The 17129-nt window shown below is 36.7% G+C and overlaps 1 protein-coding gene across 4 annotated transcripts in view; it reads right to left on the reverse strand.

Annotated features, from left to right (window-relative positions):
* Window positions 1-17129, reverse strand: part of LOC107721450 (DNA (cytosine-5)-methyltransferase 3A-like) — a 50517-nt gene that overhangs the window by 16400 nt on the left and 16988 nt on the right. For 3 of the 4 annotated variants that reach the window (XM_016529463.1, XM_016529464.1, XM_016529467.1), the window contains 3 exons: window positions 13326-13554; window positions 12700-12743; window positions 11109-11276 (listed from right to left, as the gene is read on the reverse strand). In XM_016529463.1, the coding sequence (XP_016384949.1) occupies window positions 11109-11276; window positions 12700-12743; window positions 13326-13554 (441 nt within the window). The remainder of the gene's footprint in view (window positions 1-11108; window positions 11277-12699; window positions 12744-13325; window positions 13555-17129) is intronic. The other variant, XM_016529465.1, reaches the window with a different exon arrangement.

A 17129-nucleotide genomic window follows, 5' to 3' on the forward strand; every position in this document is an offset into this window, starting at 1 on the left:
TTAAAGGGGTCATAGGATGCCCATTTTCCACAAGTTGATATGATTCTTTAGATTCTTAACGAAAAGTCTGTAACATAGTTTGGTTCAAATTTCCCAATGGTAGTGTAAAAAACAGCTCTTTTCAGATCAAGCCGTTTTTGTAGCAATTTCCTTTAAGGAATCCTGCCAAAAAGTATAATTGTTTCCACAAAGATATGAAGCAGCTGTTTTTCAGCATTGATAATAAAAATTTAAATGTGACACTGAAGACTGGAGTAATGATGCTGAAAATTCAGCTTTTCATAACAGGAATGAATTAAAATTTTAAGTATATTCAATTAGAAAACAGTTATTTTAAATTGCAATGATATTTCACAATATTAATCTTTTTAATGTATTTTTGATCAAATAAATTCAGCCTTGTTGAGCAGAAGAGACTTCTTTCAAAAAACATGGTAGTGTATTCAAATCAGCAATAACATCTGACAATGCAATAAAGTATTTTACTTCTCTATCACAAATGAATGGTTAGAAGTCTTATTGAGCCCTATGATTTCTCTCATCCATTTTTATATGATTATTCTGTCTCCTCAAATCATCTCTGATAAAAAGAGTTTGACGTTAGCATGTTGCAACATAACATATAATTATGATAAACAAACACACAAATATTGAGTAAAATAACCCATTTTCAATTCAATTAATCAGTTTTTTCAATCAGAAATGTTCACTGAGCAATGCATTCTGGGAGTGCCTCATTTGTGATGAATACATGCGATGCTGCCTTAGAATTTGGCCAAAATTTTAGAAGGCAGCATAATGTCACCGCCTACCTTTTGGAATCTTTTCTTCATTCGAACCAAAACGCACCTTAAAATACTGCCTAAATAGGCAGCTCACTAGGTTTTGGAACAGATCTACTATCTGATTCAGATTGTTCGTCCTCTTCTAGTCGTGTCTCCATGGCGTTATAGTGGTTGTGTTGGTGGTTACCCAGCAGCCTTTTGGCAAACGGCCCAGTGCACCCTGGGAAATGCGGTCTTTACCAGATTACCTAATTTCCTGCTGCAGTCCACATTGGCGCGCTATAAATGGCGACAGTGTTTCTATGTGCAGACACATAGAAACCATTTGCAAACTTCTCGAGTAAAGTGTGTGAACATCTCCCACTATGACCTGAACACGCCCTCTGACCCCTCGGCCTCTGCGACGACCCTTGGCTTTATGACGAGTTTCTAGAGCTGAGAGCTTTATGATCGTGACCCAGGCGTGAACGACTTCTGACCCCAACCTCACCGTCACCCTAAAGTCTCTCAGGCTAATTTCTATACAAATGTCACTCCTTTTCGTAAAGCATTTGGACACTTTATCAAACAGTTTGGGGTCAGTTAAGAGTTTTTGAAAGAAGTCTCTTATGCTCACCAAGGCTGCATGTATTTGATCAAAAATACAGTAAAAACAGTAATACTGTGAAATATTACTGATTTGCTGGAAACCGTAATAAATTTTTTTCAGGATTATTTGATGACTAGAAAGCTCATAAGAACAGCATTTATTTGAAATAGAAACCTTTTGTAACATTATACATGCATTTACTGTCACTTTTGATCACTTTGAGGCATCCTAAGTCATTTCTTTAAAAAAAAAAATCTTACTGACTTCAAAATTTAGAACGTTATTGTTTATACAAATATAAATATATCTCTAGCTTAATCAATGCAATATAATGAAGAAATGAAAACGTATAAATATACAGTGGGTACGGAAAGTATTCAGACCCCCTTAAATTTTTCACTCTTTGTTATATTGCAGCCATTTGCTAAAATCATTTAAGTTAATTTTTTTTCCTCATTAATGTACACCCAGCACCCCATATTGACAGAAAAACACAGAATTGTTGACATCTTTGCAGATTTATTAAAAAAGAAAAACTGAAAAATGCTCAGTATTTAGTAGAAGCACCCATTTGATCTAATACAGCCATGAGTCTTTTTGGGAAAGATGCAACAAGTTTTTCACACATGGATTTGGGGATCCTCTGCTGTGTGTACATTAATGAGGAAAAAAAATTAACTTAAATGATTTTAGCAAATGGCTGCAATATAACAAAGAGTGAAAAATTTAAGGGGGTCTGAATACTTTCCGTACCCACTGTATATGATTGTATTGGCACAATCCTTAAATAAACTGAACAAATTCTACACAGTGTCCTAACCCGCAACGCAATACATTTCCAGCAACAACTAATACAAAGCCAATCAGAAAATATTTGATGTTTAATATGCAGCTAATACAGATTTTAGACCAATGAGATCTCATGATGTGTGGGACTAACCTGTGCAACGGACAGAAACAGACACCCAGAAACTGACAAAACATCAGTGATTTATAATTTGTTGCTCTATCGCAGAGATTCACAAACTTTTTGGTCATCTGAACCTGAAATATTCAATAAGTCCACCTAAGATTTTAAGTTAATATTTCAATAATGTAACAACACATTCGCAGGTTTGTGGTTCCCTGATGTCAGTTAATGGCAACATGACATGCAGGAAAAACAAATATTTCAATTTGTTTAGTAAGTTTTATTATTATTATTTTAAGCTTACATTTTTTTATTAAATTAATTATGCAGTATAATGTTGCCTGCAGTTTCCTCACAAAACCCCTTGTGTTCGTGAACCTCAGTTTGGGAAACTCAACTTTATCGCATCATAGTGTAAGAATTTAGTCAAATTCCTCACACATAGACACTGATAATTTAAACCTTTTCAGCTCAAAGTGACCATCAATGCAATTCAAAAATGAATAAATGCATTAAACATACAGTATGGAAAAGAAAAAAAACAATCAAAACTTGCAACCAGTGTATACAGAAGTCCAATAGCACTTAAAGGCACAATATGTAATTTTTTGCCACTAGAGGGCGCGTATTCAAAACAAACAAAGAAACAAAGGCATAGTTAGATGACGCCGTGACTGAGTGTGGAATCATGGGAGTTGTCGTCTTCATCCCCACAGCCGAAGCAATCCGATGGGACTCGGGCAGAAATCATGTTCATGGATGAGCTAATGTATTAAAGATTTATTAACGTCATATTACGAAGCAGAGTGAGGCGGAAAGCCGTCGAAGCAAAACAAGGCCGCTGAACAAGCGTGACACACGGCTCGAAAGCAGCGGAGCTTTTATTATGCCACAGTCGACCGCTTCCGCTCCTTCCGGAAAGCAGCGGAAGTAAGCAGCGCTGTTTTATCATACTAGATACATTTGAACGTTCTGTTATAATGCTACTCTGTGCGGTCGTCACCTGTCTAATAAAATGCATAGCATATTAAAGCGTCTTTGGTGTTTCCATGTTTTCTACAACAAAAAAAAAAAAAACCCCGGAAATCGAGGGGTTATGACGTCATTGGCAGGCGACACAATGACACTATAGACACGGTCCGTGTCACTAGTTAAAATTGCTTATTTCTCTGGATTTAAACATTCTTCGAAACATTTGGGATAATGTAAGTACACAAGTCAGCAAAATATATAAAACTGTTCTAGTGGTTTTTGGATATTTTAATAAAAAAAATCTTACATATTGTGCCTTTAACCACTCTCTCTATGTTCAGGATAGAATACTAACAGCACTACGTCTAAATTATGCAATGTATACACTATGCACAGTATGCTTTTTTTTTTTACTCCTATGTGTCAAAGTGCACAGTAAACAACAGCATACCACACTATATCCCACAATGCAACATGTTCAACTTGACCTTCCATATCTATTGTATAACTAACTGATTTTTGACATCTTGACTAATTATTCGATCTGACTGTCAATATTGCATGCAAAATGTCACATATTATATGCAAAATAAAATAATGAGGTCATTATTTAGCATATAGCATATTACTGTTTAAATGTTAATCAGTGCTACACTTTCAAAATAAAGGTTCTTTATTGGCTTTGATGGTTCCACAAAGATTCTTTAACATCTATGGAAGCTTTCCCCACACAAAAGCTTCTTTATAGAGGAAAAATGTCCTTTAGATTTTTAAAATGTTCTTCAGACTAAGAAAAAATGGTTCTTTTAAGAACTGTTGATTGAAAGGTTATTTAATGAACCAAAATAGTTCTTCTATGGCACCGATGCAAAAACCTTGTTTTAGAACCTTTATTTTAAGAGTGTGATGCATACTGTTGCACATACTATTTAAAAAAAAAAATAGACAGTATATAGTATACAGTGTACACTAGTATCTATTAAAGGTACAGAGCTACAATTTTTATGTTTGGTTTAAAACGACACACACACACTTATGAAACAGCCAAGTCAGCATTTTCTACCTTCATTCTCTGTGCTAAACACACACACACACACACACACACATACATATCAGTAAATGTGTCTTTTTGCACACAGTGCACACATACCCACACACGCTGCTGTGTCTGATCGGCCGTCCCGCTAGCTGTGTGTGTGTGCATGTGTGTACGCAGGCAAAAAGACACTTTTAAATCAGAAAGGGGGGAGACACGCGCACAATGTCTTTGTTTGGGATTCGCGGGTCACGTGACTCAGCGCTGATTGGTCACAGAGGGTTTGCAAAAACCGGGACCAGAAGGGCGTCTGCAGCAAAATGAGATGCTGAACGAGAGCGGAGCGCCGACCAGAGAAAAGAGAGAAATAAATGTGTGTGTGTGTGTGGGTTTAGATTAGATAATGATTGATTTCTTCCCCGGGAAGGATTTTACTAGACATTTCGATGGTCTCTGTTACTGAGAAACACGGAAAGGTTCAATTAAGCCACAATTTATGAGCCTAGAATGAATGAGAGAGCGACACACACACACACACACACACACACACACACAGAGGAAACTCCTTAAGGAAATATAAAAGAAAACACAATTACAAATAATTACGTTATTCTTTATAGTGTCTTCATAAACTAAACCGCTTCACACACTATGTGCGATTCTCTCAAACACACACACACACACACACACACACATGTTTGTAATCAGGTCTTCGTGAAGCGCCGTAGCAGCGGGTTTAGATTAATGATTGATTTCTTCCCCGGGAAGGATTTTACTAGACATTTCGATGGTCTCTGTTACTGAGAAACACGGAAAGGTTCAATTAAGCCACAATTTATGAGCCTAGAATGAATGAGAGAGCGACACACACACACACACACACACACACACACAGAGGAAACTCCTTAAGGAAATATAAAAGAAAACACAATTACAAATAATTACGTTATTCTTTATAGTGTCTTCATAAACTAAACCGCTTCACACACTATGTGCGATTCTCTCAAACACACACACACACACACACACACACATGTTTGTAATCAGGTCTTCGTGAAGCGCCGTAGCAGCGCTGCACCAGAGTTTGATGAGATCCAGAGGCTGCAGTGGGCGGGATTTCTGCGACCCAAGAAAAAACAGCCCTCGCTGGGTGAGCCGAGGACATGGCAGCCCCTGAAAACCCCCGCGGCCCCGGATAAACACACGCTTTAGTACTTCATCACACAAAACACTCATTCAGACCACCTTTGTTATCTATTACTAGGGCTGTTTTTAGCATTCGAACTAATATTACCCATTAGCAGGTCACCAAAACATGGTTAAAACAGAGCTAGGCGTACTACACTCTAAAAAACAAAGGCTCTTTATTGGCGTTGATGGTACCATGAAGATACTTTAACATCCATGGAAGGTTTCCAGTCCACAAAAGGTCGTTTATAGTGGAAAAAGTTTCTTTAGAATTTTAAAATGATAATTTTTTTAACTGTTCACTGAATGGTTCTTTTATGGCATCACTGCGAAAACCCCCTCTGGAACCTTTATTTTCTAATTGGTAGCTGAAAGCATAATCAAATTAGTGGAAATATTTCACGGGGTGTTCATTTATGATTCAGTGCAAATCTGTGGAGCGAAATCCACATGGGCTTGAACACAAGCGCTTAGAGAGCAGAATTATTTTTTGTATAAATGGTCGTATTATACTAGGAGACTCGTGTCAAGGACCACCCAGAGTCCGTTCATGGGCCGTTTGATGCATATTGCACACAAAATGGCAAGCTCAAATCTGATTAGCAGGGCTTTATGCAATTTTCAGGAGTCAGGGTGCACCGCTTTTCATCAGTCTGACAGGAGACAAAGTCATGTTTATAAAGTTAAGATACAGTGAGAGCTTTTGAGGAAGAATTAGTTGCTAGATTTGCAAAAGTTTGTCAGGTTTTTACTCTGATGAACTTAGTAGCACATAAATTAGATACTAGAACTACAATGGCACAGACACTACTATTTAAAAGTTCGATTTTTGTGTTTTTGAATGTTTTTGAAAGAAAACTCTTTACGCTCATCAAGGCTGCATTTATTTAACCAAAAATACAGTAAAATGAAATATTATTACAATTTAAAATACCTGTGTTCTTTTTGGATGTATTGCAAAATGTAATTTATTCCTGTTATGCAAAGCTGAATTTCCAGCATCTTTACTCCAGTCTTCAGTGTCACGTGATCCTTCAGAAATTATTCTAAAATGCTGATTTGCTGCTCAAGAAACATTTCTTATTATTATCAATGTTGATGCAATAAGAAATACGAACCGTGATACATTTTTTTTCAGGATTCTTTGATGAATATAAAGTTCAAAAGAACATTTGTTTGAAACCGAAATCTTCTGTAATAGCTAAATGTCTTTACTGTCACTTTTGATCAGTTTAATGCATCCTTGCTGAATAAAAGTATTCATATCTTTTTTTTTTTAAAGCGTACTAGCCCCAAACTTATGAATGGTAGTGTAAAAACTGATAAATGTATTTGCATAAACGTATGTAAACACATAAACCATTCCTGTCAAAAGGCAACACACAAACTATATAAAACTATTACTTACATGTTTGAGACTTATTTGAATAGGAAGTAAATGCTAAACAAAGTAAAACCATTGCACAGGACTAAAATAATACATCAGTAACACTTCAGTGCTGGGTTTGAGTTTGCCTTGTTCAACACACTCGCACAGCACACACACCTCTACAGGAAACAGGGCCTCACAGTGCGGCCAAGCACTCTACTACTACAAACACACTCACTCACACACACACACACACACACACATATGTGGCTGTGAGACAAGTAGACGTAGTTTAGTGAACCCAACCCAACTGACTTTCCACTGATGTTCACTTTCCGCTTACTTCAATGGACAAAACACACACACACCAGCACAGTATGCATTCAACTCAAGAGTTTCGAATACATACCACTCAACATTGTACTAAATTGTTTTCCATTCCTTATAAACACACTCATTTGTATCGTTCAGCAGCTCATACTGAAGGATGTGAGTTTTCCATACGTCCTTAACTCAACTCGTATCAAACTTCAGCAGCAGACACTGAGCACTTTTCTTCTTTGTCTCTAAAGGAATGTTCAGGATTCAACACAGAGAAAATAATTCTGACTTGTTGCTTTAAAAAAAAAATTGTGGTTGCAGTAATGCACTTAAGAGTGCAAGTACACAGTGCAATGCAAAAAAAAAACAAAACATTAAAATACCGTTTTTCAATTCCAGAAACACAATATAAACACTTAGATTACTTAAAGTTCTAATTTAAAGGAAGTAGCGACAGATTTTTTCTTCTGTATTGTGACATTCATAAGTAAAACGGATTATAAAAATAGAAAAAAAAAATGGCGTTGATTGCTGGAGGCAGATCTGAATGTAAGTTGTATGAAAAACAAGTGGGGTTTAAGTGAACTAAATGATCAGAGAAGTACAGCATATGTCATTAAAGAGAGAATTAGAAAATCGAGTTATGATATTTGAACATTAAGGTCAAAATAAGAATAAAATAAAAATTAAAAATAAATATTAAACATGCACGGATTAATCGTTCACAATAAGATCTGTAACATGCATTCAGACAATAGAGTAAATTTCCATATCCTGCCAACATTACTCAGAAGGGTACCATGATAAAATCGCTTACCAACCCTTCCGGTTTCTAGTTACCTCATAAATCTGTCAAATCTGATAATGTTTGCACGATATTCATGCAATAATACAAAAGAATAAGAAAAGAATCTTCAGACAGATAAACATAACTCAAACACATGCATTATGTAAGTGACGTATAACCAGTTCATCCATCTGCTAAACGGATGATTTTAACAACCCTACTCAAATAATGCACAATTTTTAATTCAGAATTTACTTAAAAACCTTCATATTTCTGCATTTAAACTAAGAACTTTGGAAGCTAAGAATGAGATAGAAACAGTGCAAAATTTTTTCTCACTGTTTAATTATTTCCTCTGATTTCATTTCTTCAGGTGTAATACATTATTATTATTATTATTAATTATTTTGATATTTTCTCTGGGGGGGAAAATGTGTAAAAGCATAAAAGGAATATTGTTAATCAACACATTTTGTATAATGTACATTCTTCAGGGCTTCATCCAATATAGATACTGAATGAATAAGTACATCTTGAAGTGCACGGTTCATTTACTTCCACTGTAAGTGCCATGATTTTACTTTTTTTTATTAAGGCACAAATCAAAATTATTTAGCTCTAATTGGCTTTTACACAAATGCTGTTGATAGACTGTAAATTAATATTTTTATTGCCATTCCAGCATCTATGAATCAATGTATTTTAAAGGGGTCATGAACTGCCTCTGTTTTTTATTTTCTGCTGTTCTCTGTAGTCCACTTATAATGTTATTAAGCTTTTTACTTAAAAAAAAAACAAACATAATAATTTAGAAGTAAAAGGCTATTTTCTGTCCTGTTTTGACCCCCATCAGAGCGCTCGGAAGTACAGGTGCATCTCAATAAATTAGAATGTCGTGGAAAAGTTCATTTATTTCAGTAATTCAACTCAAATTGTGAAACTCGTGTATTAAATAAATTCAATGCACACAGACTGAAGTAGTTTAAGTCTTTGGTTCTTTTAATTGTGATGATTTTGGCTCACATTTAACAAAAACCCACCAACTCACTATCTCAACAAATTAGAATACTCCATAAGACCAATAAAAAAAAACATTTTTAATGAATTGTTGGCCTTCTGGAAAGTATGTTAATTTACTGTACATGTACTCAATACTTGGAGGGGGTTCCTTTTGCTTTAATTACTGCCTCAACTCGGCATGGCATGGAGGTGATCAGTTTGTGGCACTACTGAGGTGGTATGGAAGCCCAGGTTTCTTTGACAGTGGCCTTCAGCTCATCTGCATTTTTTGGTCTCTTGTTCCTCATTTTCCTCTTGACAATACCCCATAGATTCTCTATGGGGTTCAGGTCTGGTGAGTTTGCTGGCCAGTCAAGCACACCAACACCATGGTCATTTAACCAACTTTTGGTGCTTTTGGCAGTGTGAGCAGGTGCCAAATCCTGCTGGAAAATGAAATCAGCATCTTCAAAAAGCTGGTCAGCAGAAGGAAGCATGAAGTGCTCCAAAATTTATTGGTAAACGGGTGCAGTGACGTTGGTTTTCAAAAAACACAATGGACCAACACCAGCAGATGACATTGCACCCCAAATCATCACAGACTGTGGAAACTTAACACTGGACTTCAAGCAACTTGGGCTATGAGCTTCTCCACCCTTCCTCCAGACTCTAAGACCTTGGTTTCCAAATGAAATACAAAACTTGCTCTCATCTGAAAAGAGGACTTTGGACCACTGGGCAACAGTCCAGTTCTTCTTCTCCTTAGCCCAGGTAAGACGCCTCTGACGTTGTCTGTGGTTCAGGAGTGGCTTAACAAGAGGAATACGACAACTGTAGCCAAATTCCTTGACACGTCTGTGTGTGGTGGCTCTTGATGCCTTGACCCCAGCCTCAGTCCATTCCTTGTGAAGTTCACTCAAATTCTTGAATCGATTTTGCTTGACAATCCTCATAAGGCTGCAGTTCTCTCGGTTGGTTGTGCATCTTTTTCCTTCCACTCAACTTTCTGTTAACATGCTTGGATACAGCACTCTGTGAACAGCCAGCTTCTTTGACAATGAATGTTTGTGGCTTACCCTCCTTGTGAAGGGTGTCAATGATTGTCTTCTGGACAACTGTCAGATCAGCAGTCTTCCCCATGATTGTGTAGCCTAGTGAACCAAACTGAGAGACCATTTTGAAGGCTCAGGAAACCGTTGCAGGTGTTTTGAGTTGATTAGCTGATTGGCATGTCACCATATTCTAATTAGTTGAGATAGTGAATTGGTGGGTTTTTGTTAAATGTGAACCAAAATCATCACAATTAAAAGAACCAAAGACTTAAACTACTTCAATCTGTGTGCATTGAATTTATTTAATACACGAGTTTCACAATTTGAGTTGAATTACTGAAATAAATGAACTTTTCCACGACATTCTAATTTATTGAGATGCACCTGTAAATGCCCACTTATATGATTGGCTAACAGTTGTGTATGATTGACAGTCTCTGTTCTTCACAGATGGGTGATTTAGGTAGTGATTTAGGTAAAAAACGCATAAATACTCAGTAAATATCAAACAATCTGTAATAACAGACAAAGTAGTAGTGATCACATATTGAAAACAGTTACTCGTGCTTGTGTTGTGACATTACTGTCGAATTCAATATAGTCTGCACAGCATCATCTTTCTAAAAATCCTGCATCCAATTGTGCCTTGTTTGTAAACAAATCCACTGTAAAATGAAGTGAACGAAGTTTGCTGCTCTTGTTATTTACACAACGTGCTCAAATCAGTGGGCGGGGCTAAAGAGGCAGCGATGTAGAAGCAGGCATTGATCATCTTCTGTGGAGGTGGTGTTTATCCACACTATTACGTCAAAAAGTGGCCCATTCCACTAGCTGTCTTTTTGGCAGACTGGCTTCAAAAAAAGCTGTTTTTAGACTAACGAGAAAGCTTTGAGCTATGAAACAACAGAATGTTTTTATAGCACAACGACCTCTTATATATCAAAAAGATCAAGAGAATTTAGATTTCTCAGTTCATGACCCCTTTAAAAGAAACAAATGCTAATAACATAGTAGTAATGAAAAACAACAATTGATAACCGACTCACATCAATGTAACAAACATATAAGATTTTGATAGACTGTAAATAATGGTACTGTACTTCTGGTGTCTCTCTGACCTTCTCCTTCCTCCAGCGGGCAAGCCACTCTTCTTTCTCTCTGCGGCTGATGTGATAGGGGTCTCCGGCCTGGAAGGTTTCTCTTTGTACGGGACGTCTCCTCAAACTGATGTCCCAGCCCTGCCGGCCCCTCAGACGACCCCCGTCGCTCTACAAGACAAACACTACTCTCTTAGTTGCCTAGAAACACACACATGTTAAATCACAGACTCAAACAGCTCACGCTTTCATGATCTTTACATGTTTTTCAAGGCGATCTGTAGGAATCTGTAGGACTTTCGCGAACACTTGTTTTGCAGTGTAAACCAATTTGTAGGCGGCTTTATTTACTCTGTGTATGTTTGTGAATTACAGTGCGTATGTAGCCCTAATAAAACACCCGTAACGTGTTCAACAGCCTGTAAACACATTTCTTTGGCATGTTACGACTCACAGCGCCACTTGGGCCAAGTTTCGGCTTTACACATTCATGTCTCTCACATAAACAAAGCCTGAAACGTTCCATTGGCATGTTCTCATGTTCTCGTGAGCATGTCGTCTATTTCCCGTGATCTACACCGAGCAGGGCAGATTAATCAATCACAGATGGTCAACTCTGTGTGATGCATTAACTAGACCTTTCTGAACCACCTGACTGGGTCCAGATAACCAATTAGTTTAAATTTAAACCAGTTCTCCAAGCAACTCTCGGAGATTCTGTGCAGTCCTGTGCAGGGTTGTCCTATTCATCAAAATAAAACCGAAATCGCGATATGACTAAATGTGGTTATCACGTTGCAAAGCTGTGATTTAATGAAATAAATATATGCACTGCACGTTTCAGATTGAAGTGCAGCACTGTGTTTGTTTACACGCGAGCAGCTAATGATCCAGTGTTTTCAGTTTCTTGTTTCGCACTAAACTCTCGCTGTGAGTTTGGGTCGATTATAACATGAATTTTGAACGCCTTTCCAAACTTGTAATAAGAAGCACTTATAAACTATCTGTTGTCAACAAAAGAGAAGCTTTTTTGGTATATATATATCATAACATTTGAAAACAAAGAAATTAAGAAATATTAGTTTTGCAATTAGTGTTGTAATTTTACAGTTGTGCTGTAAAATAAAACATTATTATATTTTTATGCTTAAACACTTTTTATTTTACAGTGAAATATTATAATAGCAATATTTGTTATTTTGTTTCATATTTTTGTTTAGTAATAATGATGATAGTAATAATTATAATAGTTTGATAGTTTTTTTTATTTTAAAGTGAAATATTATAATAGCAATATTTATTTTACTGTTTAATATTTATATTTAGTAATAATAACATTTATTATTATATAATCATATTGATATATAAACCACAATTTTTGGCCCAAATTGTGCAGCCCTACAAACAAGTAGAACAAACCTTGAGCTTTTAAATCGCTAAAAACATAAATGCATTTTTATCAAATAAAATAGCCATTTTATTTTTGCCTAAATGTTGCAGCCCTAGTCCTGTAAATTTATACATTTATGAAATGTGATTCTCAAAATGTATTGTTCCTTATTCGACAATATTTTACTGTGTTTTGAGTCCCCACCTCTCCTCTGCTGGTGTCGCTGCTGGTGTCGTCCTCCTCAATGTCTGAAAGACAAACACAGAGGTCATTTAGAAGAAAACAAGGTTAAAAGGAAAAACTGACACAGACGGAAAATACTTGGCCAATGCACTGATGCAAGCCTGCATTAATGTGGAAGTACTTAAAGGTGCAATAGGTGATTGTCTTCAGAAAATTTTTTTGTTATGCTGGTTGAAAGTCTCTTCACATCCCGATAGCAATCATTAAGTTAAGTGGTCTAAATGTATTCATCTGGCGACGATTGCAGGGAGGGTGGGACATTCGCTTTCAGTGCTATCAGGCTAAAGTTAGCATTTTCCAAGATCTCCTATTGCGCCTTTAAGGGGGCGATATAGCTAATGTCAAATGTTTGTTCCATTAAACCAAATATTTATTATTTAGCTAGCTAGTTATAATCATGTTGACAGTTGAAGAGAGTGTCACTGTTTTTACTAAATTGTTCCTGAAAGACGATTCTAAATGAAGAATTAGTGTACGCCGCAATAGCACCTTGTGCCATTGCTTTCATCGCATTCTAAATTGTATTTTCTGACACATTTCACATTTGAAGTCGATCAGACCGACTGAACTACAGACAGGTGACTCACGGCGCTCTGGGTGCTGGAGTTTCCGCCGCCCTCGTTTCTTCCGTGGAGTGGAAGGGGCGGAGTCTCCGTCTGCTCCGGAAGGCGTGTCTGTGCCGTTCTGGTGGGTGGAGTCAGGGGAGGAGTCGCTCTGCTCCAGGTTTTTCTTTGAAACCCGATTCTCTGCTTCACCGTTACACCCCTTCTTCTTTATACAGGCCACGCCCTCAATCACACGCCCACAACTATCCACCTATCAGAAGACACAGAGAGAGAATGACTCAGCAAATAGACAGAAATGTCAGTGCCGGATGAGATGCATGTGTCATAGAGGGAATGAGAGTAATTACCATAGACTGTATAAAAACATGGACGTAGTGTCCGTGACGTAACCCGTAGACTTCCGACGAGCGTTCTGAAGCCTAAAGTAGGCGGAGCCAGCCGTCGCCATCTTGGCAGCGCGTCACCGCACATCACTCCCGGATAATCGAAATGGGCAAAGAGGCGGGAGCTGGCTGCTGAAACCACGCCCACCTAGCTCGACGGTGATGACAGCAGCGGCAATCCACCTGTCACTCAAGTGGCCACGCCCTTAATTATGCAGAACTTTAAGGCTTAATATAATTTAAACGGATGAGTTAGTAAAATTCACCCCCCTCACAGTTGTCATGAAGGGCAAAATTAGCTATATAAACCAAAATCATTTTTTGAACCAGGCTGTAAACATGGCAATCCACCTGTCACTCAAGTGGCCACGCCCTTAATTATGCAGAACTTTAAGGCTTAATATAATTTAAACGGATGAGTTATAAAAAAATTCACCCCCCTCACAGTTGTCATGAAGGGCAAAATTAGCTATATAGACCAAAATCATTTTTGAACCGGGCTGTAAACATGTTTTTTTCTGCTGTAAAGTTGGGCATTTTAACATGGGGAGTCTATGGGATTGACTCCCTTTTGCAGCCAGCCTCTAGCGGCCAGTTGATGAATTACAGTTTAAGTCACTTCCTTGTTGGCTTCACGAGAGAGAGCGGGAGGTTGCTGCTCGGTAATTACGTGGGTGCAGATGTCGCAGGGACTGTCCCTAATGTTACATTAGCAGCGGCATGAAATGCACATCTAAATTTCTGCAGACTAGCAGATGAATATCATTGAGATAAACCATATTTCCTATAAATAAAGGTCTTTTACAGTACAATTGTAAGTTACAGCAGTAACATACTTCTATCCTCGTTTCTTTTAATTAGCTTTAAAACTAATAGTTATAATAATTATTATTATTCAAAAAATTAATCAGTATAATAAATAAATATTACTTTAGTAATATTTTAAGAATAAGCAATAAAGCTAATAATAATAATTATTATTATTATTAAAATTATTATAAAAATTATTACATATGTAATAATTAGCAATAGCAATAATAATTATTATTATTACAAAATATAATAATAATAATAATAATAATAACATCATTATTATTATTAATATTATTAAATAAAAAATATTAAAATGATTACATATGTAATAATGATTAGTATTAATATCAATAAGAATAATTATTGTTATTATTACAAAATATAATAATAATAATTATTATTATTATTTATTTTACTATTATTATATTTAACTTGATTTAGGTAAAATTACAGTGTGATCACTGACTGACATTAGAGAACCATGAACATGTGAATGTGTCATTAAATTATTGAAATAGTTTTGTAAATATAATAGTAATACAGTAGTAAATATTTTATGTCTAAGGGGTTTGGCTGATAAAAAAGTTTGGAAACCCTTTTTATAAATGAACATTTCCTCTCTTTTCTTTACATATTTACATCTGTAGCTTCTATACAATTCTAGCTAAGTCTTGAAACATGATATTTCAAGCATCGTTGGCTTTCGTATCATAAACTGCATGCAATATTCTTCATTTGTTGCTTCAGATAAAAACACCTGCTAAATGTTAAATGTAAATATGCATAGATTCATATTGCATAAGACATATACTGAGGTGCAATGACACATTAGTGCTAATGGAGTCACGGATCAGCTAAAGATCAATTCTTTCTGCATTGCATTTTAAACGATGCATTGCAAATGCTTCATAAGCATTTACCTCTTTAGAAACAATTAATCAACATGAAACAGCATTCACAACCCATTTTACTGCCATAATGTGACATATTTCTGAGCGAAACAGAATATTCAGTGAGACAAAACAGGATTTTATCTATCAGGGATTGATTATTTCTTTAAAATGATGTGCATTAAGACAGTAAACAGGGTTGTGGTTGATTTCACATTGACTTTATCATCCATCAATGAAGAAATTAAGCAGGAAATCGCTAAAATGTTTGGGGGCTGCAGGGACGTCCTACGGCTTGACGCTGTCTGCTAACTTTATGATGAACAATTGAAGTCTCTTAGGTTCAGTATGACGAGGGCCGGTGTGACTTTTACTGCTGTCTGTGAGTTAATAGATGCCAAACACACTCGCATGCGCATATGAATCAGCAAAGTCGCACACATATTAGTGCTTTCATTAGAGCGATTGGCGACTCTCTTTGAGAGCCCCTGATGTCTTTAATCAACAGGTGAGAAACTCTATAAACCTCAAAGGACCTGCAGGTGTTTCATCCCAAGCGCACACACTTTCTGCACTCATTTTCTTTGAATAAAGAAATATATGGTTGAGTATGTGAATGCATACGCTTCTAGCCACAGAGGCTCGATCTCATGCATGCAAAATGGGTCAAAACACAAATTGAGCTGCTGGCAAGCATCATCAAAGCATTCATTGCGCTTGCGTACTTGTGTGGAGTATGTTTCTGGCCTGAAGCGAAATAGAAACTCCATGGACATTGCAGGATCAAGGAGATGAAATGGATCAAATCGTTCAGAGGAGCAACTGTACATCAAAGTGCGTAACAAGCCCTGAGGCGAAGGAGTGCGCTTAACATTCATTTACTGAATAAACACTGCAATTCCCACAAGCCTTCTGTGCGTTCAGATCACGATACGGCCGTGATGGTTTTATTAGACATCTGTAGTAAATTTTGTAGTCTTTTTGCCTGGAACTTTTGCAATTTTGTTATTAATGATAACGTACAAGCAGTCTGTTGATATGATAAATGCATGTGTGAAAAGTATTGTGGGGTTTCTGCAGGTTTTTAAGACTTTTTAAGACCTTTTTAAGTCCAAGTAAAGAACATGTAAGGAATAGATGGAAGGAGCCCCAAAGAAAACCATCAAAATGAAGTTTTTGATTCATTTAATGCCATGACTTAGTGAATATACAACTTGATTTAAGACCCTTTTAAGGCCTTAATTTGTGGAAAGGTGAATTAAGACCCTTTTAAAACCCACAGTGCAACGTTAATGTTGAAAACCAAGAATATCAGTTGTATGTGTGAAAATCACTAACACGTAAACATCACCTGTGAGAATTTCTCACACTTGAGAGTAACACGTTTTAACATAAACAAAAGAATGGGAATTATTTAGTAACCAAAACATGTGAACAAATGAAAACAACTTTGTTTGTCTGAAATCCAGCTCTGCTCACTTTGGTCAATCATCAACCAGCTTCATCAGGTGCATTCTGGGATGCTTTTTTGACACTTATTTCACTATCTACTGTCTATGTATATTGTAAAATCATATATAATTAGGGTTGCAAAATTCCGGGAATTTTCAAGACGGGAAACTTTCCTTCAGGCTAGTTTTTAATAGTAATTGGGCGGGTTTTATAGCGAAAACCTGGCAACCCTGCACCAGACAGAGCTGTCAGCGATTCTTCCTATTGTGAAGTCATGCAATGGGAAA

The sequence above is a fragment of the Sinocyclocheilus rhinocerous genome, unplaced genomic scaffold (assembly GCF_001515625.1).
Source record: "Sinocyclocheilus rhinocerous isolate Xijiao unplaced genomic scaffold, SAMN03320098_v1.1 scaffold454, whole genome shotgun sequence".
NCBI lineage: Eukaryota > Metazoa > Chordata > Actinopteri > Cypriniformes > Cyprinidae > Sinocyclocheilus > Sinocyclocheilus rhinocerous.